Source organism: Pelophylax lessonae (genome assembly GCF_965119305.1).
Source record: "Pelophylax lessonae genome assembly, chromosome: 3".
NCBI classification, from domain to species: Eukaryota; Metazoa; Chordata; class Amphibia; order Anura; family Ranidae; genus Pelophylax; species Pelophylax lessonae.
Genome location: NC_138770.1, coordinates 199,408,396 through 199,431,664, shown reverse-complemented (window position 1 = coordinate 199,431,664; position 23,269 = coordinate 199,408,396). Strand labels below are relative to the sequence as shown.

At 49.5% G+C, this 23,269-nt stretch overlaps 1 protein-coding gene across 2 annotated transcripts in view; it reads left to right on the top strand.

The window, feature by feature from the left end:
* Positions 1–23,269, top strand: part of PASK (PAS domain containing serine/threonine kinase) — a 181,408-nt gene that overhangs the window by 79,400 nt on the left and 78,739 nt on the right. For both annotated transcript variants that reach the window (XM_082251172.1, XM_082251171.1), the window contains exons 7-9: positions 10,358–10,600; positions 14,035–14,164; positions 22,392–22,491. In XM_082251172.1, the coding sequence (XP_082107298.1) occupies positions 10,358–10,600; positions 14,035–14,164; positions 22,392–22,491 (473 nt within the window). The remainder of the gene's footprint in view (positions 1–10,357; positions 10,601–14,034; positions 14,165–22,391; positions 22,492–23,269) is intronic.

Genomic DNA, 23,269 nt, shown 5'->3' with positions numbered 1-23,269 from the left:
TAAAAGCTTTTAGCATATCACACCCCTAGGGGGCGGTCCCCTCAGTCAATACCTCCCTGCTTCCTGCATTCTCAACTCAGTTTCTAATGCCTAGCTTAGGAGTAGCTTGGCTGATACTGTGCTGGGGCTCTCAGTCTCAGCTTTCTATTCTCTTTTTTGATTTTGTTTGAGTATTTTTCTCTTTCTTTTACTAGCTGTTATTTTTCTCAGCATTTAGTTTAGTTTCTTCGGATGAAGACGATTGTGCGGAGCTGGGTCTCGGACTGGCCACCCTGGTTCCCAGGGCTCAGGGCCAGGGGTTCCCCAGCCTGCCATCGAGCGTTCAGTCAGGTTTCCCTGGCATATTGAACGACCCATCCCTGTTCGCTGCAGGGATGCTGCCTGTGAGGTGGCTACCTCACTGGACGCCATTTGCGGTTTTGCACCACAGTTCCGCTGCGTCTTGGCTGCGACACTCCCTTTCCTCAGTACAGCGGTTTGGTCGCTAGAGAAGGCTCCCCACGCCATCCGGACTGGTAAGTACATTTCTATGTGGGGACCTGTCTGTTTGGGTGTCAGTCTGTGACTGTGTGACCCTGCATGTCTGTATATGTGCTGAGCTCCCTGTCAGATTCCTGTGTGGAATAGCTGCCTTTTCTGTGGGCTGCGGGGGGGGGGGGCTCTCCCGATCTGCTATGTGTGCTGTGTGGGCAGACGGGTTAGACATGCTGTGCGGCGGCCGCTATTGCGGTCCGCCATTTTTTTGAGGCAAACTTGTGGTGTCCGGCCCTAAGTGAGTAGGGCGCGGTGTTTTGGCGCCAAACGCCGCCATTTTGATGGCGATCGATGTACAGCCACATGTCGGCGCCATTTTGCAATTGCCCAAAATATGCCTCAGCCGAGCGGCCATGTTTGTGTAGCCTACGTAGGCTTTATAGGGCGGTCAGTCATTACATCACTTCCTTTTGCTCTGGGACAGCGATCGGTGGCAGCAGCCTGTGTGGCCTCTCCAGGTTTTTACTTCTCCTTATCCTGTATTTCCCTGCTCAGTGTTCTTATCCCTGTGGGGGTCAATCTATGCAGAGTGTGCGGTGGGCTACGCTCGCCGCGGTCTTAAAGGGGGCTATTGTTGCTGGGGCATGGATTCTCAGGATTGCAAGTTCCCTCCCACCTTGGTGGGGGGCCAAGGGGCTGCTGCATCCCCCGAGGGGGCTGATCTGGCTGCTATTGTGGCGAACTTGGCTTCTCAGGTGCAAATGCTAATGGCTGATCGATCCGCAAAACGGCCCAGATTGTCTATTTCCTCTGATTCTGAGGGCGATGGGGCTGCTATGGCTGGAGTGCCCTTCTCAGGGTCTCGTTCATCTCTGGACCTTGGGGGGTCTGAGGGGGAGGCTGAGGTAGAAGGGGTTGATAATTCTCCCCCTGGCTCGCCTGAAGAGCTTGCACTCATGGATGAGTTGGTTGCTTCTATCAAGGAAACACTGCATTTGCAGGATGAACCATGTCCTCCTGCTTTGCTGTCCTCTTATGGGACACAAAGGAAGCGCAAAACAGCGCAGGTTTTTCCCTGCCCTGCGGAATTTCAGCGCGCTGTTGATGAGCAATGGCGCAATTTAAAAAAGCCATTTACTGTGCCAAGTAAGTTCAAGCTGCGTTATCCTTTTACGCCCACCACTGATGAGCGTTGGTGTGTGCCGCCTCAGGTGCATCATGCGGTGGCGATTTTGAATAAATCTACCGCGATTCCTGCTGAGGATACCCCGGTGTTCCGGGACCCTACGGACAGGAGATCGGAGTCTCTTTCCCGTCATGCTTATACGGTTGCCGGTTCTATGCTGAAGCCTATTTTTGCTTCCATTTTGGCAGCCCAGGCTATTGCGGATTGGACGCAGGTGCTCAGGCGCACCCTGGTGGCTGACTCTGCTCCGCCGACAACATTGGCTATGGTGGATCAAATTCATCAGGGTGTCATGTATTTGTGTGATGCGGACTTGGATTTAGTCCCTTTTGGCTGCACGCCTCTCTAGTGTGGCGGTTTTGCACCGTCGCCTGATCTGACATGCTGGTCGGTTGACCAATCATCTCGCAAGACTTTAGCTAATTTGCCCTATGCGGGATCTCGCCTTTTTGGCGAGTCTTTGGATACGCTGATAAAGGGGATCTCCGGGGTTAAGAGTTTTCTCTTACCCAATTCTCACAAGAATAGGTTTGTTCGCGGTAAGAAGAATACCTCGTTTAGGCCCTCTCAGGGGTCCTTTCGTGCCTTTCGGTCGCAATACAAGGGCAAGCCCTTCAAGGGCCAAGGCTCCCAGAAGAAGTCGTGGGCAGGTAAGCAGAAGTCCGGCCAGTCCGGGCCCGCTGCCCATGCCAATTCGGCCTGAAGGGGCGCCCTCACCCGGTTCTGGGGTGGGGGAACGTTTGCTCGGTTTTCTTCAACCCTGGCTGGCCCGCATTCGGGACAGGTGGGTTCAGGAAATCGTTCGATCTGGATACAAGATCGAGTTTCTCGGCCGGCGAGCAGATTTTTTCCCTCAAATCTTCAGCTGTCTCCGGAGCGTTTGCAGGATCTGCGGGCTCAGGGAGTGGTGGTTCCGGTGCCTCATCGGGACAGATTTCGGGGGTTCTACTCCAATCTGTTCACTGTGCCCAGAAAGGAGGGCAAAGTGCGTCCGATTCTGCACTTGAAGGCTCTGAACCGCTTTGTGCGGGTTCGCAAGTTCCGCATGGAATCCCTGCGCTCAGTGGTGGCTGCCCTGGTTCCGGGGGAATTCATGGCCTCCATCGATCTGAAGGATGCGTACCTTCACATCCCCATTTTCGAAGGTCACCAGAGGTACCTTCGATTCGCCATTGCGGAGGATCATTACCAATTCGTGGCGTTACCCTTTGGTCTCGCTTTGGCTCTGCGGGTTTTCACCAAGGTGCTTGCGCCGGTTCTGGCTTTGTTGAGAGCCCAGGGCATCTCTGTCTTGGGGTATCTAGACGATATCTTGATTCGGTCTACGACCAGTCAGGGCCTGGTGAACGACCTGTCCATCACGATGCACACTCTGCAGGAGTTCGGTTGGACGATCAATTTTCCAAAGTCGACGCTGTGTCCGTCGGTTCGTCTTCCCTACCTGGGGATGATCCTGGACTCTGTTCAAGCGAAGGTCTTCCTGCCGGAAGACAAGCTCCGGACACTTCAGGACGAAGTCAGGTCCCTCAGGGACACTCATACATGTCCGGATAGACGAGCACTGAGGTGTCTGGGATTGATGGTCTCGGCTTTCGAGGCGATCCCCTTCGCCCAGTTTCACACACGGGATCTACAGGCGGAGATCCTGGCCAAGTGGGACGGGCGTCCGCAATCTCTGGATCTGCGGATTTCGTTGAGCCGCCTCACCCGGAGGGGTCTTTCGTGGTGGCTCCAGTCCCCGGCGGTGTCGGGGGGCAAGTCATTTCGTCCTTTGTCATGGACGGTGATCACCACGGATGCCAGCCTGTCGGGCTGGGGTGGTGTTCTGGGCGTTCTGTCCGCCCAGGGAACTTGGTCGGGGGAGGAATCCTCCCTTCCGATCAACATTCTGGAATTGCGAGCAATAAATCTCTGCCTTCTGCGTTGGACGGACAGGCTTTAGGGCCGTCCGGTTCGGGTGCAGATGGACAATGCCACAGCGGTGGCCTACATCAACCACCAAGGGGGCACCAGGAGTGCCCGAGCGGCTCGGGAAGTAGCCGACATTCTGTCTTGGGCCAAGACGCACGTCCCGGCGATAACGGCAGTTCACATTCCGGGAGTGGAGAACTGGCAGGCGGATTATCTGAGTCGCCAGACCCTGGACCAGGGAGAATGGTCCCTTCACCCGGATGTCTTTCAGATGTTGTGCGTGAAGTGGGGTTCCCCAGATGTGGACCTGTTCGCGTCTCGTCTTCCACTAAAGGTGGAAAGGTTCGTAGCAAGGACGCGCGATCCTCGGGCAGACGCCTCGGACGCGTTGGTGGCGCCCTGGCATCAGTATCGTCTGATGTATGCCTTTCCACCGATTCAGCTGCTGTCCAGGCTCCTTCGCAGGTTGGCCTCGGAACCGCACACGGTGATTCTGGTGGCGCCAGACTGGCCTCGCCGGTCTTGGTACGCAGACCTCGTGAATCTGGCGGTCGACGCTCCGTGGCGTCTACCTCTTCGAGAAGATCTCCTGTCTCAATGACCGATATTCCATCCTGCTTTACAGTCGCTGGCTTTAACGGCCTGGCTGTTGAAAGCCAGGTCCTGAAGGATAGGGGTCTCTCCCCTGAGGTCATTCCCACTTTGATCAAGGCTAGGAAGGCCTCTTCGGGGAAGATTTACTACCGTACTTGGAAGGCGTATTTTGCCTGGTGTGAGTCCAGGGGGTACTCCCCTCGCTCATACTCGGTATCGAGAGTGTTGGCCTTCCTTCAAACGGGCGTGGACCAGCGTTTGGCGTTGGCCACGATTAAGGGTCAGATTTCTGCGTTGGCTGTTCTCTTTCAACGCCCTGTGGCGTCTAATTCTTTGGTTAGCACCTTTGTTCAAGGGGTGCGGCACTTGGCCCCTCCTCAGAGGGATCCTTTACCTCCATGGGACTTGAACCTTGTTCTGTCCGTGTTACAGCATGCTCCCTTTGAAAAGATCAGGGAGATCTCGTTGTCTCTGTTGTCCAAGAAGGTTGCCTTTTTGGTAGCGATCACTTCGGCTCGCAGGGTGTCGGAGCTGGCGGCCTTGTCCTACAGCTCTCCCTACTTGGTGATTCACTTGGATAAGGTGGTCTTACGACCTAACCCTTCTTTTCTTCCGAAGAGGATCTCGGAATTTCACCTCAATGAGGATATTGTCTTGCCTTCGCTTTGCGTGAAGCCGAAGCATCCAAAGGAGGTGGCTTTGCATTCCTTGGATGTTGTTCGGGCGATCAGGGTTTACCTGTCGTCGACGAAATCCTTTCGCAAGTCGGATTCTCTATTTGTCCTTCCAGAGGGTCCTCGGAAGGGCATGGCAGCGTCGGCTGCGACCATCGCCAAATGGATCAGACAGACCATTGAGCAAGCCTATGCTTTGAAGGGGAAGGTTCCTCCTTTCCCTGTGAAGGCGCACTCTACCAGGTCTCTGAGTACGTCTTGGGCCTATGGTCATCAGGCTTCTGTGGCCCAGGTGTGTAAGGCGGCGACTTGGTCGTCCGTTCACACCTTCTCCAAATTTTACAAAGTGGATGTTCAGGCATCGGCAGATGCTTCCTTTGGCCGTAAAGTTCTTAGTGCGGCAGTGCCTTAGGGTCCCTTGTTTGGGTCCTTGGCTGTTGGGGTGTTTTTTACCCCTAGGTTACTTGTTCTTTCCTGGGTTGTTGCTCCTGTTGAGCATGTTTTTTCCTGTTGCACAGTTGGTTCTCTTACTTTGGTAAGGTTCCTTTCTCTGATGTGGGTACTGCGTTGCTTTAGGCGCGGCTGCGTTTTTTCCCACCCCTCATGTCTACACTGCTCTGGGACGTCCCCATTAGTGAAGATTATGAAGTGGTGGCGACTGTCGGAGGATGTAAGAGAAAACGGAATTTTTGTAAAATCTTACCGTAAAATTCCTTTCTCTGAGTCCTCCGACAGTCGCCGCCCCCGCCCCTCTTTTGGGGTTTGTTTATGTACTCTACTGCTATGCTACTGAAACGGAGTTGAGAATGCAGAAAGCAGGGAGGTATTGACTGAGGGGACCGCCCCCTAGGGGTGTGATATGCTAAAAGCTTTTATATTAACAAATCTTGTTGCCTAGCTACTCCTACGGAGAAAAGGTCAATACCCCATTAGTGAAGATTATGAAGTGGCTGCGACTGTCGGAGGACTCCGAGAAAGGAATTTTACGGTAAGATTTTACAAAAATTCAGTTTTTTTGTGTTTTTTCCCTTTGGAAAATTTCAGACTACAACTGTGTACTAATGGTCAGATTATCGTACGATCAGTTTGAAAGCATTATTTTTTTGTATGGTATTCTGATCGTGTACGGGGTTTTAGGATGTTCCATTGTTCAAATATCTACTTGTGAAATTGATGCCCACCCACACTTTAATTCAGTTGCTCAATATTAGTCCATAACTTTACTTGATGGCCTCACCAATTAATTTGTAAGGCGTGGGAGTGGATGGGCTCAAGCTCAAGTTACCTCTTTGGAATTTAATTCTATATCACCTTGAGTTTCAGGCACTTTTGCTGCTATACAGAGTTTAGGTTCCTGCTTTTATAGCTATGTTTGCAGGTTACCATTTATTTCTTTAAGATCCATGGTTAAATGGATCTTTAAGATCCATTTAGTCAGACATGTCCATAGTAACTGTGTGCTCTATAGAAATGACTGGAATTATTTTAAGGACATGTAAATTACAGCAGTGAAATAAAGAAATAAATAACACAGTGATAAAAAACATATACCGCAACTCCTTAGAAACATTCACTTACAAAACAAGGCATTTTTGCTGGAAGAAATAATCTTGTTAAGATGTCATGATAAAATCCTGGCCTTGCAGCCTAAATCATAAAGTACACGTAAATCCTTGCTTATTGGCATTAAAGTGATTGTAAAGTCTTGTTTTTTTTCTTGTTTTTTTTTTTAATAAACATATTATTCTTGCCTCCTCTGTGCAGTTGGTTTTGCACAGAGCAGCCTGGATCCTCCTCCTCTTCTCAGGCCCCTCCCTCCTGTTGAGTGCCCCCACAGCAAGCAGCTGCAGCTCCCTGCGTCCATTAAGATACAGTGCTGCTGTTCGGCCCCACCCCCATCTCTCCTGATTGACTAACTGACTCTGACAGCCGTGGGAGCCAATGGCGCCACGGCTGTGTCTTAGTCAATCAGGGGGAGTCAGTCCCGGGTGGCTGAGGGACTCATGGACATCGCTGAAAAGAGATGGGGCTCAGGTAAGTATTAGGGGTTGCTGGGGAAGCTGCTTCACACAGAAGGCTTTTTATCTTAATGCATAGAATGCATTAAGATAGAAAACCTTCTGCCCTTACAACTCCTTTTAGTTTGCTATAGCACTGTATTTCATAAATATTTGTATTTTTATCTAAATAAAATACTTGTTTTAACGTTTTTTGTTTTTTTTTCCCTTTGTTGTATCTCCTTCAACTTTTTTTGCAGACACTCCCTCACTACCTGCATGCTCTCCAGCAACATCATTTTATGACTAAAAGTATAACTAAAGAAAACCTTTTTTCTCTATCGTTCATTGACAGACGCAGCTCCATATTCTTCCTAACCATTGGATTATGCTGCCCCCTACAGGAGTAGGACACTAGGCAGGAAAAAACCTTACCACGCTTATGGGGCAGTCCCTGTAGGCATACACCTACTTTCTCTCCTATAGGATTCAGTTTGTTTCTGCCTAGTTTAGGAGTAGGACCTAGTTCCCAGCTGGGACTTCAGTTTTAGCTTGGGGGGGGGGGGTAATCCTGGTGGAGGACCCCCGATGCCACTAGATCACTGGACCTCTCAGAGGGGCCTGGAGACTGCATGGCATGCGGAGGGGGTCCCCATTTTATTGTAGGATTGTTCAGCTCCATTTTTCAGAAGTTCCCATTGAAATGCATGGGCGGCCATGTTGTTGTGGTTTTCCCATAGGGATGCATTGGGTGGACATTTTCTCTGAATCCTTGAACACTGGACAGCAGGGAGCAGCAAGGCCTTTACTCTAGTGATGACACAGGTACTTCCTCTTCCTGTGAAGATTGTTTCTCTGCACAGTCAGACCGATCCTATTCTCCTCCATATCGAGTGGTGGTATGTCTATTGGGGTCCCTGTAGGATTCTCTCTCTCTCTATCTCTCCCTCTCTCCCTGCTATCTGCAGTGCTAGTGGCTGGGACTTGTAGTACAGCTGGTGCAGTGGTGTGGGTCAATTTTTTGGAAGTTTTCTTAAAGTGACACTGTGCTATTCCAGGGTTCATATGGAGCCCCAGGAACAAGTTTCACCTACAGATCCCCCTCCTTGTGGTTGCGGGGACCTCCGGGTCACAACCCCTTCCTGCCTTAACGGCAGTTTTGCCCTCCCCAGCCGCCGCGCCCTCAGGTTACCCTGAGGGTTCTGCGTCATCGCACTCGGAAAACGCGCTGGGGGAGGCACTTATAGTGTCAGCGCGGGATGATTCTGCAGCTTCAGAGACGCAGGTGTGTTTTGGCACAACGCAAATCCCAGCAGTCAGGCAAGACAAAATTGTCTCTGACCAATGGGGGCGCCTCAAACGCATGTTAGTGGTGCCGGAGCGTTTTAAGAGACGCTAGCCATTCGCGGATGCTGTAACCACAAAATGGACCGTTCCACCGAAGGTGGATCATCCGGTCTCCAGACTGAACAAATCTACTGTGGCCTGGTGGAGGAGTCTCCGGTCTTTAAAGACCCTGTGAATAGAAGGATTGAGTCTCTGTCCCGCCACTTGCATGTGATAGCGGGCTCATTACTTAAACCGATAATCGTGATCACTCTGGTGTCCCAGAACATAACAGAATGGGCAAAGTTACTAAGAAGTGACCTGGAAACAGAACAGCTCCCTCTGGGCCTGGCAGAGCAAATGGACCAAATGGTCCAAGCCATATCTATATGTGATAGGTTGCTAGATGCGGCTCCTCTTGTAGCCAGAGTATCCGCGAAAGGGGTAGCCATTAGATGCATGGTGTGGCTAAAAAGCTGGTCTGCAGACCAGGCTTCTAAAAAGCCTTTTACGGGGGACCGCTTGTTTGGATCCTCATTGGGTGAACTGATCAAAGGACTTACAGATAGGAAGAGTACTCATCTTCTCAATCCTCCAAGGGCAAGTCATCACATAATAGACGGCGGCCTTATTTTACAGCCCACAGGCGGCCTTTTTTGTGCCTCTGGCACACAGTAGAAAGGATCTAAGCCATTTAGGTCTTCTGGGAGTTTAAATAAGACATGGTCGGGTAAGCCGAGAGAAGGCCCCCCCCCCCGATCTGCAGACCAGCGATCGATCGATTATCGGCAAAGCCAATATATAGGGGGCCGATATGCACTTTCCCTGATATATCGGGATCGGCCACCAAGGTGACCGATATTGCCGATATTTCGGGAAAGCGCTTGTACCGGAGTGATGCCTGCAGCTAGAGGCATTACCCCGGTATCGGTATCCATAGCCAGGTACTCGGCACCAGATTAAAAAAATGACAGCATTCAAAACAGCCAAACTTGGCGTTTTGAAAGCTTTTAAGTGCAGAAGAGGGGTTTGGACCCCCAGATCCCTCCACAAGAATACCTGTCAAGTGATAAAAAATATTTTTTTTAAATGTACAAAAATATCGGCCGATACCGATATTCAATGGCCAAAATATCGGTATCGGCAACAAAAAAACGGTATCGGTCGATCACTACTGCAGACAAATTCCCGTCTGCATGAAGGGACGCCCTCACCTCTATCTGGGGTGGGGGGATGTCTTTGTTTCTTTCCGGAAACCATGGACCTCCTTGATTCAGGACAATTGGGTATACGAACTGATCCGATCGGGTTACAAGATCGAATTCAGGTCCCGACCATCGGACAGAATTTTCTCGTCCAATCTCCACCTATCTCCAGATCAGTTGCGGGACCTACGAGGGGCGGTACAGGACCTGCTCTTGCAAGGGGTGATTGTACCAGTTCTCTCCCGGGAACGCTTTTCAAGGGTTTTATTCAAACTTGATGATATTATAAACGCGCGCTATGAATAATATGAAACAACAAAGATCTGTTGTCTCAAGGACTAATCTTCCATCCTGATTTGCAGTCGCTGGCTATTGAAAGCAAAGTATTGAAGGATAGGGGTCTTTCTGACTCAGTGATTCCTACACTGTTGAAGGCTAGAAAATCTACCTCCAGGAAGATTTATCATCGTACGTTGAAATCGTACATGTCATGGTGTGAATCGATTTAGGGTGCATCCACGCTCCTTTTCAGTGGCTACAATATTGGCTTTCCTCCAAAGAGGGGTTGAGCAGCGGTTGGCCTTGGGTACTATTAAATGCCAGGTGTCGGCTTTAGTGGTGTTTTTTCAATGCCCTTTAGCTACGCATTCTTTGATTCGCACTTTTATCTAGGTATTCGTCATGTGGCTCCTCCGATACAGTCCCTGTTACCTCCGTGGGATCTTAACATGGTACTGTCTGTTCTTCAAAAACCTCCCTTTGAAAACTTAGGGAAATTCCTCTGCTTACATTGTCACAGAAGATAGCCTTTTTGGTGGCTATTACCTCTGCCCGCAGAGTGTCTGAATTGGCGGTGCTGTCCTGCAGTTACATTTTTTTAAATTGAATTACTGAAATAAACTAACTTTTTGATGATATTTTAATTTTTTGAGATGCACCTGTATAATATTAGTATTCATTTTTTTTTTTTTGTTTTTGTTTTTTTTATAGAGTATCCAGCACCAGAATGTTGTGGGCATGTCACGTGATGGTGTCACTTTTCCTCTTAGTCTGACTCTGATAGAAGACTTTGCTGAAGGTGTATCTTCAGTTGAAGAATACTATGGCAGTATAACTGTCCTGTCCTCTATCAGTGGCCTGATCACCCTCCTTCCTGATGGATCCATAAAAGGCTTAAATGGAACTTTTTCACGCTTTCTGTTTGGATATGACCGTACACAGCTCCTGGGAAAGGTAGGAATTTGCCACATCCTTAAGTTGCTTAGAAAAATTGTCTTTTTAAACTTTGTAGGTATACTGTGATCCTTTTTATAGGGTTACTCCCTTTTTGTAATGCCATTAAAAATAAAATGTAATGCCTTTTAGTCTAGTGACAGAATGTAAATCTTCAAAAATAAGAAAAAACAGGGGAGAAGCTGCTCAAAATGGGCATTAATAACTCTTTGGAATATACCAAGTGATCCTTGGTACCTCAGACATTCACCAACTTCCCCAGCTGACCAGACATTCACCAACTTCCCCAGCTGACCAGTTAAAAGTGATTGTAAAGCCTTTTTTTTCCTATTAAAATAACAAACATGTTATACTTACCTCCTCTGTGCAGTGGTTTTGCACAATGCAATCTGGTTCCCCCTCTTCTTGGGTCCATGGCTGGAGCTTCTGGCTCCTCCCTCCTGTTAAGTGCTCCCACAGCAAGTAGCTTGCCATGGGGGCACCTGAGCCAAGCTGCAGCTCCATGTATCCATTCAGACACGAAGCTGCAGTTCGGCCCCACCCCCTCTCTTTACTGATTGGCTAACTGAGTTTGATTGACAGCAGCGGGAGCCAATGACGCTGCTGCTGTTTCTCAGCCAAACCAGGATGGCTGAGGCACTCGTGGACATTGCTGGATAGAGATGGGGGACTGAGGGGGGCTGCTGCACACAGAAGGTTTTTCTGATCAGCTGGCCATAGACAGGTAGTGTTTTTTGGTTTCGATGGGGGAAAAAAAAAAAAAAAAAACAGCTGGCTGAACTCCTGCAGCAACACAAATAAAGTGGATGGAAAAATCCCTCTGCTGGAAAATTGCATTCTGACAGCAGGACTTGCCACTGTCAGAACACCCTGACCAGCAACTGCAGCTGCCGATTGAAAAAAGTTTTCTGAGTTTGTTTAAACGATCGACTTGTTGAACCGGGCGAACACTCACTGAATAATATTTGGATCAGTCTGTGGCCAACTTTAGATAGGTTTTGCTGATTGCTTTTTTTTCTCGGAGATAAGCCAGGGGCAGGAAAATCTTCCTGCTTTAACCACTTTAATACAGGGCACTTTCAACCCCTTCCTGCCCAGGCCAATTTTCAGCTTTTAGCGCTGTTGCATTTTGAATGACATTTGCGCGGTCATGCAACACTGTACCTAAACCAAATTTATGTATTTTTTTCCCACAAATAGAGCATTCCTTTGGTATTTGATCACCGCAAGGTTTATTCTTTTTTGCTACACAAAAAAAAAAACACTGAAAAGTTTGAAAAAAAAAATTTTTTTTGTTTATGTTATAAAATTTTGTAAATAGATACGTTTTTTTTCCTGCACTGATGAGGAGGGACTGATGAGGAGGGACTGATGAGGAGGGACTGATGAGGAGGGACTGATGAGGAGGGACTGATGAGGAGGGACTGATGGGGTGGCACTGATGAGGAGGGACTGATGGGGTGGCACTGATGGAGTGGCACTGATGGAGTGGCACTGATGATGAGGCAAGAATATGCGGCACTGATATGCAGAACTGATGGGCACTGATAGGTGGCACTGATGGGAACTGATAGGCCGCACAGATAGGTGGCACTGATGGGCCGCACTGGTGGGCAGCACTGATGGCAATGAGGGGCACTAGTGGGCGGCACTGATAGATGGCAATGATGGGCAACACTGATGAGGGCACTGAAAGGGTCCCTGAGCCCTGATTGGCATCCCTGCCTGGTGGCCATGGGTGTGCAATCCCTGGTGGCTCTGATTACCAGCACAGACCCCCCCCCCCTCTCAGGAGAGCCACCGATCCGCTCTCCTCTACTGGTGCCTGTCAGGCACGAACTGAGGAAAGCTGATCAACGACACTTCCTATTTACTATGTGACCAGCTGTGATTGGACACAGCTGGTCACATGGCAAAGAGCCTATGTCATTAGGCTCATTACTGGGATCGGAGATGCGGTGAGTCAGAGTGACACTCCGCTCCACTGATCACCGCTCTGTGCACCCCCTGGGGCCACGCAGAGTGGTCAGTCCTGCTGGACATCATATGACCTCCAGTCAGGATAGAGCAACCACTTTCCGGCCGTCATTTTGCTATATGACGGGCGGGCAGTGGTTAAAGGATAAGTTCACTTTTTATTTCACTTTTTTTTTTTTTTCAGCAGATCGATGGTGCCATGCAGGTCTCCAGCAGATCTGCCAGTGTAACTGCTTGCCCATACATCCCGTACAGCTAGCAGATACAATCTGACAGGAAGAGATCATGAACTACCTACCATGACGCTCCCCAGCGCCTTGGTAGTTCATTGAAAACTACAACCTGACAGCTGCAGAGGCTGCCAGACCTTGTAGTTTTCCATTTACAGGACACTGTGAATGAGTGATGCGGCCAGGTGGGTGGGGGACCCCACTAGCTGTCTGATCAGGGAGGTGAGAGGGCCAGTCGGTTTGTTACATGTTACAGCCTGAAGATGGGTGTAACGTGGTAAGAAAAGTGAACTTATCCTTTAACTGTCCTCCATGGCTAAAAACAGGTATACTCAGTTGAAAAGCGTGAGTAGCAGTGAAAAGTATTTTTGTGAAAAAAAAACTTGTCTTTGTAACTAGAGCCATATTCCCAAATCATTTTTATGTCCATATGAATTATAAGTGGGACCAATATTTATACTTTTGTTGAAAGGTCTTGGTATCAGTGTCAAGGACAAGAAAAAGGTTCTGTTTTCATAAAAATAAACTTCTGAGACAGACTAGAAAGCAATAAAATATGTCAGACTGTTACATCTCCAAAATCTGAAAAGCATCCAGTGGTCAAGTACCCTTTTCGCAGTCTCTTACTCCTGTAAGAAGCTTCAAATACCAACTATAACAGGCATGTCCAACCTGCTGCCCGAGGGCCACATGCGGCCCGGAACCTCAGGCAATGCGGCCCACTGCCCCCTGACAATTTTTTTTTTGCTGGGGAGGAGGGAAGTCAGGTCAGGGGGCACGGCCACAGCAGCTTCCAACTAAAGGTAGGCAGAGGCTGCCTCAGAGGGGGGAGGGGGAGCATGTGCAGTGTTTCTGATTCCTACCACCATGACCACTTCAAATCACTGAAGTGGTCATGGTGGTTAGAGTGTTCCTTTATTATCGCTCAGAAGAAGTAAACCTCTGTATACTGATTCCATTTCATTTGATCATCCTCTAGTTGTGCTAAATAAATTAGTGCGGGGGGGGGAGGCGTGGCTGCGCGGGAAGGGGGCGCGGCGGCATTTTATTACTTGTATACCTCAACTATAGTATATATTTAATATGCGGCCCGAGAAAATTTCTCTACACTCAATGTGGCCCAGAGAAGCCAAAAGGTTGGACACCTATGAACTATAAGGTGAGTAAATGCTTACTTGCTTGAAGTTGTTTTGGTAATTATGTTCTTGTTTGGGCTTTGTGTTTTAGAATATTACCTTTCTTATTCCTGGATTTTACCACTACATACAAAGTGCTGAAGAGCCATCACTGTTGACACCACCTCAGGATCTACGTGCTCCAGCCAGATCATGTGAGGTTCTCTACTGTAGTGTGCCTGGTAAGTGAGTCACTAAAAGCTTCTTCCCCTCGGAGCAGGAATGTTAATTTTAAAAGAAGAATGTTGTAGAAACTCCAAAAGAAAGTGTCAAAATACTTTACACTATCAGCCACTGACCAGCAGCAGCCTGTGTTTCACTCTTTGTTTTGGCTGTAGGACCTCATCAAGGGCATGTTGAGGGTGCAGGCCCTAAAAAGGTATTTTTAGGGCCTGCACCCTCAAGGATATTATTCCTCCCTTGTCCGTCAGAGCTCAGTTCACCAAGGCTGTTGGTGTCTCTTGAGCTTTTCAGCATCAAACTTCTATATCCCAGATTTTCAAGGCCGTCACCTGGTCCTGGGTTAATCTGTTCTACATGTTTTACCAAGTGGATGTTCAGGCCACAGTGGATGCAAGCCTTAGCCACAAGGTGCTTCAAGCTGCCATCTGAGTGTTTTTTCGGGTTCTTAACCTTTGCTTTTTGTCAGCCTGTTGACAGTACTGTTTGCTATGTTGTTGCCCACCCCTTATTTTATTGCTTGGGAATGTCCTGCAGTCTACAAATTTAAGTTCTGTGTCCTGTACTATATGATTAAGATAAATGGATTTTTACTTGCCTGTAAAAATATCAAAAAGGCACATTCTCTTATGTTTTTAAGCAAGCAATAAAGAGTGATCAAGAAAAAAATAAAATAAAAAAAAGTTTTACAGAAATTGGCTAGGTTGTGCACACTTGGGGCTGCCTAGCAAGTTTTTGTCAATATTCAGCTGAAGGTATGGTTATGTAAGGCTCTGTTCACATATTGGCATCTCGGATCGCGGACAGAATCGTGGAATGCCTGTCGCTCAAAAGAAGTTCTTGTACTTTTTTTGGGGCGATAGGCGTCGTATGATTTTACTACGATTCGCTGGGTGACAATCGTGGCAAAAACACGCCGCGTTTGGGGTGCCATTGCAAGTCATGGGAAATGCACGGGATTGCCGCGATTTGCAATGATTCAAGGCCAATATGTGAACGGAGCCTAATAATCATGGACTCTCATGAATTGAGATATATTTTGTTTATCGTTTATATTTTATTGTGATTTAATGTAATTTATTGGTGCATTGATCATCACCTTTTACAGTGCAGCACTTTTCATACACAAATTCTTCCAAATGACCACAAGTGTAAGGAGCATTCTTCCCACTGATCATCACACTAATGTAATGTATCATAAGTTGTAGGTATAGTACAATGCAATTTTTAGCAGGGGCTCCCTGAGACTGAAACGTTATTTCAAGGGTTCCTCTGCGTTGAAAATGTTGACAAAGGCTGCCCTTGAGGCTTCAGTTATACCCACTAGGAATCGACCGATATAATTTCTTTCAGGGCCGATACCTGTCACCCTTCAGTCCGATAACCGATATTAGGTGCCGGGGGCTGGCTGGCACCCTGCTGTGGGTGACTGGTTGGCTGTCACCCTGCTGTGGGTGGCTGGCTGTCACCCTGCTGTGGGTGGCTGGCTGTCACAGGGGCTGTGGGGAGCTGCCTGTCACAGGGGCTGTAAAGTGGCTGGCTGGCACCTTGCTGTGGGTGGCTGGCTGGCACAGGGGCTATGGATTTGCATGCACTCACTGTGCAAGCCGAGGGAGGCGGCGGCGGCCTTTGCCCTATCTGGGTAGAACAAGAAGGCAGAACTCCGACGTAATGACGTCGTGTGTGGGTGTCCCTCGCAGTTCAAAACCTTAGTCCTGGCTTCTTCTACCCGGGCTGATGACATAGTGGGCCCCAAAAAGATGGCTGCCGCAGCAGGGCGACGCCAATATCGATCAAATCGGCAAGTTCATGAACGATACTTCAAAAAAAGTGAATATCGGTCCCCAATAATTGGCTCCACCCATAATCGGTCGATTCCAATTACCCACACATTGAAGAAGAGAGTTTCTCTTACGTCCTCCGACAGTCGCCGCCTCTTCATATTCGTCACATATGGGGGTATTAGACTTTGCTCCGAAGGAGTAGCTAGGCAACAGAATATGTTAACAATAAAGCTTTAACATATCCCACCCTCAAGGGGTGGTCCCCTCAGTCAATACCCTCCTACTTCCTGCAACCATATCTCAGTTTTAATGTCTAGCTTGTCAGGAGTGGCTGGCTCTCTCTGTGCTGGGACTTTTTGTCCCAGACTCTTTCTTCTTTTTGATATTTTGTTTGAGTTTTCTCTCTACCTTTACTTAGCTGTTATTTTTGTCAGCATTAGTTAGTTCTTCGGACGAAGAGGATCATGCGGACTGGGTCTCGGGCTGATCCCCCTGGTCGCAGGTCGTGGGTCAGTGGCTTCCCAGTCTGCCATCGAGCGTTCAGCCAGGTAACGCTCCTGGCACGGTGAACGACCCATCCCTGTTCGGTGCAGGGATGATTGGTGAGGTGGCTACCTCACCGGACGCTGTGCGGTTTCTGAACCGCCATTGTGTGCGTCTTGAGTAGCGACTCTCCCTGCCTCATGTGCAGCGGCTTGTTCGCCTGTGCGGGTTCCCCACGCCATGTGAGGTAAGTGTATCTATGTGGGGACCTGTCTGTCTGGGGGGGTCTCAGTCTGGGACTGTGTAACCTGCCTTTAATCACACTGCTTGTCTCCCTATCTCTCGGCTGCATGCTGTGGGCTGCAAGGGGGGGGGGGAGCTGTATGACACTGAGTATGTCAGGCTGGGCAGTGTGAGGAGCTGTGTGCTGTGGGGCATGTTTTTAATGGCATGTTGGGGCATATACAGCGATCGCTGCGGCGATCTAACATGTATCCATATTATGGGATGATATTGTGTGTGATTTTATGCACTGTGGAGCGGCGATTTCGGCGCCAAACGGCGCCATTTTACCGGCGCCCGCTCCGGCCGCATGGTTTACATGCACGGCGGCCATTTTCTTGTAGCCTCCATAGGCTTACATAGAGCGCCCTGGCAGCATCACTTCCTCTCTCCTGGAAGCACCGATCGAGGCAGCAGCAGCAGCGGAGTCTCCTCAGGTTTTATCCTTCTATTCCTGTGTTCCATTGCCTGTATTCAGTCTGTATATTCCCTGTGGGGGTCTCATTGTGCCTGAGTGTGGTGCGGTGGGCTGCGCTTGCCGCGCTTGCTGTAAGGGGGCAGTTAACCCTTGGTTGTCTGGCATACAGGGGCAATGGATTCTCAGGAGGGCAAATTTCCCACAGTCTTGGTGGAAAGCCAGGGGACCGCTGTTTCCCCCCCAGGGGGGGATTTGGCCACTATTGTGGCTGGCCTTGCTGCACAGGTGCAAATGCTGGTGGCTGCTCAATCTACTAAACGGCCCAGAGTTGCTCTGTCCTCTGATTCTGAGGGTGAAGGTGATGGGGCTGTTCTGGCGGGGACCCCCCTATCGGGGTCCCGCTCCTCTCTGGATCTAGTGGGGTCTGAGGTAGAGGCTGAAGTTGAGGGGGTTGATAATTCTCCCCCTGGCTCGCCTGAAGAGCTTGCAATCATGGATGAGTTGATTGCTTCCATTAAGCAGACGCTACGTTTGCAGGACGAGGTGTGTCCCCCAGCTGCCTTGGCGGCTTATGGGACGCAGAGAAAACGCAGGACGCCGCAGGTCTTTCCCTGCAATGCTGATTTTCAGCGCGCTGTTAAGGACCAATGGCGCGATTTGCGCAAGCCTTTTGCGGTACCAAGTAAATTTAAGCTGCGTTATCCTTTCTCGCCTGCCACTGATGAACGGTGGTGTGTGCCTCCGCCGGTAGATCATGCTATTGCGGTTTTGAACAAAGCCACTGCGATCCCGGCAGAGGGATCCCCTATTTTCCGTGATGCCACGGATAGGAGACTGGAGTCTCTTGCCCGTCATACTTATTCTGTTACGGGTTCTATGCTTAAGGCTCTGTTTGCTTCTCTCATGGCGGCCCAGGCGATCGCAAGTTGGACGCAGATGCTTAGGCGCGTCCTAGTGGCCGATTCGGCCTCAGCGGCGACCCTGGATATGGTGGATCAGATCCACCAGGGTGTCATGTATCTGTGTGATGCGGACCTGGACCTGATTCCGTTGGCCGCGCGTGTGCACAGCGTGGCGGTGTTGTCTCGCCGCCTGGTTTGGTTGAAGTGTTGGTCGGTGGACCAATCTTCACGTAAAACCTTAGCCAATCTGCCTTATGATGGGTCTCGCCTTTTTGGGGAGTCTCTGGATGTGTTGATTAAGGGGATTACTGGGGGTAAGAGCACTCTCTTGCCCCATTTCCCCAAGGCTAAGGGGGCTTCTGGGAAGAAGCATGCTAATTTTCGGCCCCCTCAGGGGTCCTTTCGTGCCTTTCGGCCGCACTACAAGGGCAAACCGTTCAAGGGCCAGGGCTCTCAGAAGAAGCCCTGGTCTGGAAAACAGAAGTCCGGCCAATCCGGACCTGCGGCCCATAACAGTTCGGCCTGAAGGGGCGCCCTCACCCAGTTTTGGGGTGGGGGGACGCTTGCTCGGTTTTCTTCAGCCCTGGTTGGCCCGTGTGCGGGACAGATGGGTTCTGGAAATCGTTCGATCTGGTTACAAGATCGAGTTTCTCTCTCGGCCAGAGAGCAGATTTTTTCCCTCAAATCTACAACTGTCTCCAGAGCGCCTGCGGGATCTGCGCCTGGCGGTGCGGGACCTGAGGGCTCAGGGAGTGGTGGTTCCGGTGCCTCATCGGGACAGATTTCGGGGGTTTTATTCCAATCTGTTCACTGTGCCCAGAAAGGAGGGCAAGGTTCGTCCAATTCTGGACTTGAAAGCTCTGAACCGCTCTGTGCGGGTTCGCAAGTTCCGCATGGAATCCCTGCGCTCGGTGGTGGCTGCCCTGGTTCCGGGGGAATTCATGGCCTCCATCGATTTGAAGGATGCGTATCTTCACATCCCCATATTCGAGGGTCATCAGAGATACCTTCGATTTGCCATTGCGGAGGATCACTACCAGTTCGTGGCGTTGCCCTTTGGGCTCGCCTCGGCTCCGCGGGTCTTCACCAAGGTGCTTGCACCGGTTCTGGCATTATTGAGAGCCCAGGGCATTTCTGTCCTGGGGTATCTGGACGACATTCTGATTCGGTCTGCGACCAGTCAGGGTCTGGAGAAGGACCTGTCTGTCACGATGCAAACTCTGCAGGAGTTCGGTTGGACGATAAATGTTCCAAAGTCGACTCTGAGTCCGTCGGTTCGTCTTCCCTATCTGGGAATGATACTGGACTCGGTGCAGGCGAAGGTCTTCCTGCCGGAAGACAAACTCAGGACTCTTCAGGAGGAAGTCAGGTCCCTCAGGGACGTTCCGAACTCGTCTCTGCGGACGTGTATGAGATGTCTGGGGTTGATGGTCTCGGCTTTCGAGGCGATTCCTTTCGCGCAGTTTCACACGCGGGGTCTCCAAGCGGAGATCTTGTCCAAGTGGGACGGGCGACCTCAATCTCTGGATCTTCAGATCTCGTTGAGTCATCGCACCAGGGAAAACCTCCTGTGGTGGCTCCAGTCCCCGTTGGTGTCCGGGGGCAAGTCGTTTCGTCCGATCTCGTGGACGATTATCACCACGGACGCCAGCCTGTCGGGCTGGGGTGGTGTTCTGGGCGTTCTGTCCGCCCAGGGGACCTGGTCGGAGGGGGAGTCTTCCCTCCCGATCAACATTCTGGAATTGCGTGCGATAAGGCTCTGTCTTCATCGCTGGACGGACCGGCTGCAGGGCTGCCCGGTTCGGGTGCAGACGGACAATGCCACGGCGGTGGCCTACATCAACCACCAAGGGGGCACCAGGAGTGCCCGAGCGGCTCGAGAAGTGGCCGACATTCTGTCTTGGGCCGAGACTCATGTCCCGGCGATAACGGCGGTTCACATTCCGGGAGTGGAGAACTGGCAGGCGGACTATCTGAGTCGCCAGACCCTGGATCAGGGGGAATGGTCTCTCCACCCGGCTGTCTTCCAGATGTTGTGCGCGAAGTGGGGTCTTCCAGATGTGGACCTGTTCGCGTCTCGCCTCAACTACAAGGTGAAGAGGTTCGTGGCAAGGACGCGCGACCCTCGGGCGGGCGCGTCGGACGCGTTAGTGGCCCCGTGGCATCAGTACAGGCTGATGTACGCGTTTCCACCGATTCAGTTGCTGTCCCGGTTCCTTCGCAGGTTACACTCGGAACGCAGCACGGTGATTCTTGTGGCTCCGGACTGGCCTCGCCGGTCCTGGTACGCAGACCTCGTGAATCTGGCGGTCGACGCCCCCTGGCGTCTGCCTCTTCGGGACGATCTACTGTCTCAAGGACCGATTTACCATCCTGCTTTACAGTCGCTGGCTTTGACGGCCTGGCTGTTGAGACCGAGGTCCTGAAGGAGAAGGGTCTCTCTCCAGAGGTTGTTCATACCTTGATCAACGCGAGGAAGTCTTCCTCGGGAAAGGTTTATTACCGTACTTGGAAGGCCTATTTTGCCTGGTGTGAGTCCAGGGGGTTTTCACCCCGCACGTACTCGGTTTCCCGTGTGCTGTCTTTCCTTCAGACGGGTGTCGATCAGCGTTTGGCGCTGGCTACGATAAAGGGTCAGGTGTCTGCGCTGGCCGTTCTGTTTCAACGTCCCGTAGCTTCCAACTCCTTGGTTGGCACTTTTATTCAGGGTGTGCGGCATCTGGTTCCTCCTAGGAGGGATCCCTTGCCCCCTTGGGACTTGAATCTAGTCCTGTCTGTGTTACAACGTGCTCCTTTTGAACAGATCAGGGAGATCTCGTTGTCTATGTTGTCCAAAAAGGTCGCCTTTTTGGTGGCGATCACTTCGGCTCGCAGAGTGTCGGAACTGGCGGCTTTGTCCTGCAAGTCTCCGTACCTGGTTGTTCATTTGGATAAGGTGGTCTTGCGACCTAATCCTTCTTTTCTGCCGAAACGAGTTTCGGAATTCCATCTTAACGAGGATATTGTTTTGCCTTCGTTGTGCACGAAGCCTAAACATCCTAAGGAGGTGAGATTGCATTCTCTGGATGTTGTTCGAGCGATTAGGGTTTACCTTAAATCGACTGAGTCTTTTCGAAAGACGGACTCCTTGTTTGTTCTTCCAGAGGGTCCTCGGAAGGGCATGGCGGCTTCCGCCTCTACCATTGCCAAATGGATCAGGCAGACCATTGAACAGGCTTATGCCTTGCAGGGGAAGGTTCCCCCTGTGCCTGTGAAGGCGCACTCTACTAGATCTCTGAGTACGTCTTGGGCCTGTCGTCATGGGGCTTCTGTAGCCCAGGTGTGTAAGGCGGCGACTTGGTCGACCGTGCACACTTTCACAAAATTCTACAAAGTAGATGTTCAGGCATCGGCGGATGCTTCCTTTGGCCGCAAGGTTCTTAGTGCGGCTGTTCCCTAGGGTCCCTTGTTGGGGACTCCTGGCTGTTGGGATAAGTTTTGTATCCCCTGGTTTTTTGTCTTTTCCTGGGTTGTTGCTTCTGTTGAGCACTTATTTTTGCTGTTGCCCAGCTAGTTCCTTCCTTTGGTAAGGTTCCTTTCTTTGATGTGGAGACTGCGTTGCCTTTCGGCGCGGATGCGTTTCCCACCCCTCATGTTTGCACTGCTTTGGGACGTCCCCATATGTGACGAATATGAAGAGGCGGCGACTGTCGGAGGACGTAAGAGAAAACGGAATTTTTGTAAAATCTTACCTGTAAAATTCCTTTCTCTGAGTCCTCCGACAGTCGCCGCCCCCGCCCCTCTTTTGGGGTTTGAATGTATACTCTACTGCTATTCCACTAAAACTGAGATATGGTTGCAGGAAGTAGGAGGGTATTGACTGAGGGGACCACCCCTTGAGGGTGGGATATGTTAAAGCTTTATTGTTAACATATTCTGTTGCCTAGCTACTCCTTCGGAGCAAAGTCTAATACCCCCATATGTGACGAATATGAAGAGGCGGCGACTGTCGGAGGACTCAGAGAAAGGAATTTTACAGGTAAGATTTTACAAAAATTCCGTTTTTGTGTCCTCTAATCTATCCAATGCACAAATTACCAACTGTTCCCTCTGATTTTTGCTGCTTTTGTGGAACTACAACTCTCAGCTTGCTCCACAGTCATGTATTTTGTCCACTTGATGTTAATAATGGCAACAAATGGGTAATCCCTTTCTGGTTATAGCAAAGCAATAAGTGTACTGTACCAGTGATGTTACCTGTTGAAACAAACCTAATCTTAAATGGACTATGTCATATAATAAGGTTGATGCTAATTGTTTGCTGTGATTTAAGACCCTGATATGAAACACTTTTATTTGTGTCTCCTATTGTCAGCTGCAGAAACTTCTGTACAGAGATGCAAATCTGATGATCCTTTGGAAGGTGTTCAGCATCCTGCTTGTCGTATTGTAGTGAGCCCCTCATCTCCTCAGTCTACAGGGTATCATGTTTTTTTTATTACAACTAAACCTAACCGCTTATAAAAAATATAATGATTACCGTTAAGTTACTAAGGGAGTCGTGCATGCTCACTTTACAAAGTGTATTTTTATTTATCTTCGTAAATGAGGTGAAACAAATGGAAAATTCACTGTACAAACAATGCCCAATTGTGCAAGGAACATTAAAAAAAAAACAGAAATGTTGCTTGCACATGATTGGGTTATTGAAGTCAGCGCAACTTCATCTCATTTATTACGCAAAGTGCATTTTCTCTTCATATGGTGAACTTGCGCTTGGTAAATAACATAAAGTTGTGCCCACTTCAGTAATATAATAATCTGTGAGCGTATGTATGTATGTATGTATATATATTACACACACATTTAGAAAATGTTCCTTGCACATGAGTGGGTATTTTTTGCCAAGTGATTTTTCACTTTTTCTCCTTCACTAATATAGGTGAAAATTAACTTTGAAAAGTGTACATATGCCACTTCAGTAAATAAGGGTTAATATGTGCAAGAAACAGCAGTAGGCCTTCTTGGGAAATGTAGGTTTACTAAAGTGTCTTAAATAGAGTAAATGGCAACACAACTGCTCATCTTAATCAAACTTTATTAAAAATCCTTATTTGCTTGTCTTCTATAGATACTAAGGGGTGCATTCTTTAAAAGAAAATTTTGAAGAGCTATTCATCCTGTGGAACCGCATGTACATTTGTTAGGTGTAAATAGGGGCAAAATAGAATGGTATTTATGATATTTTCTTTCCAGGTT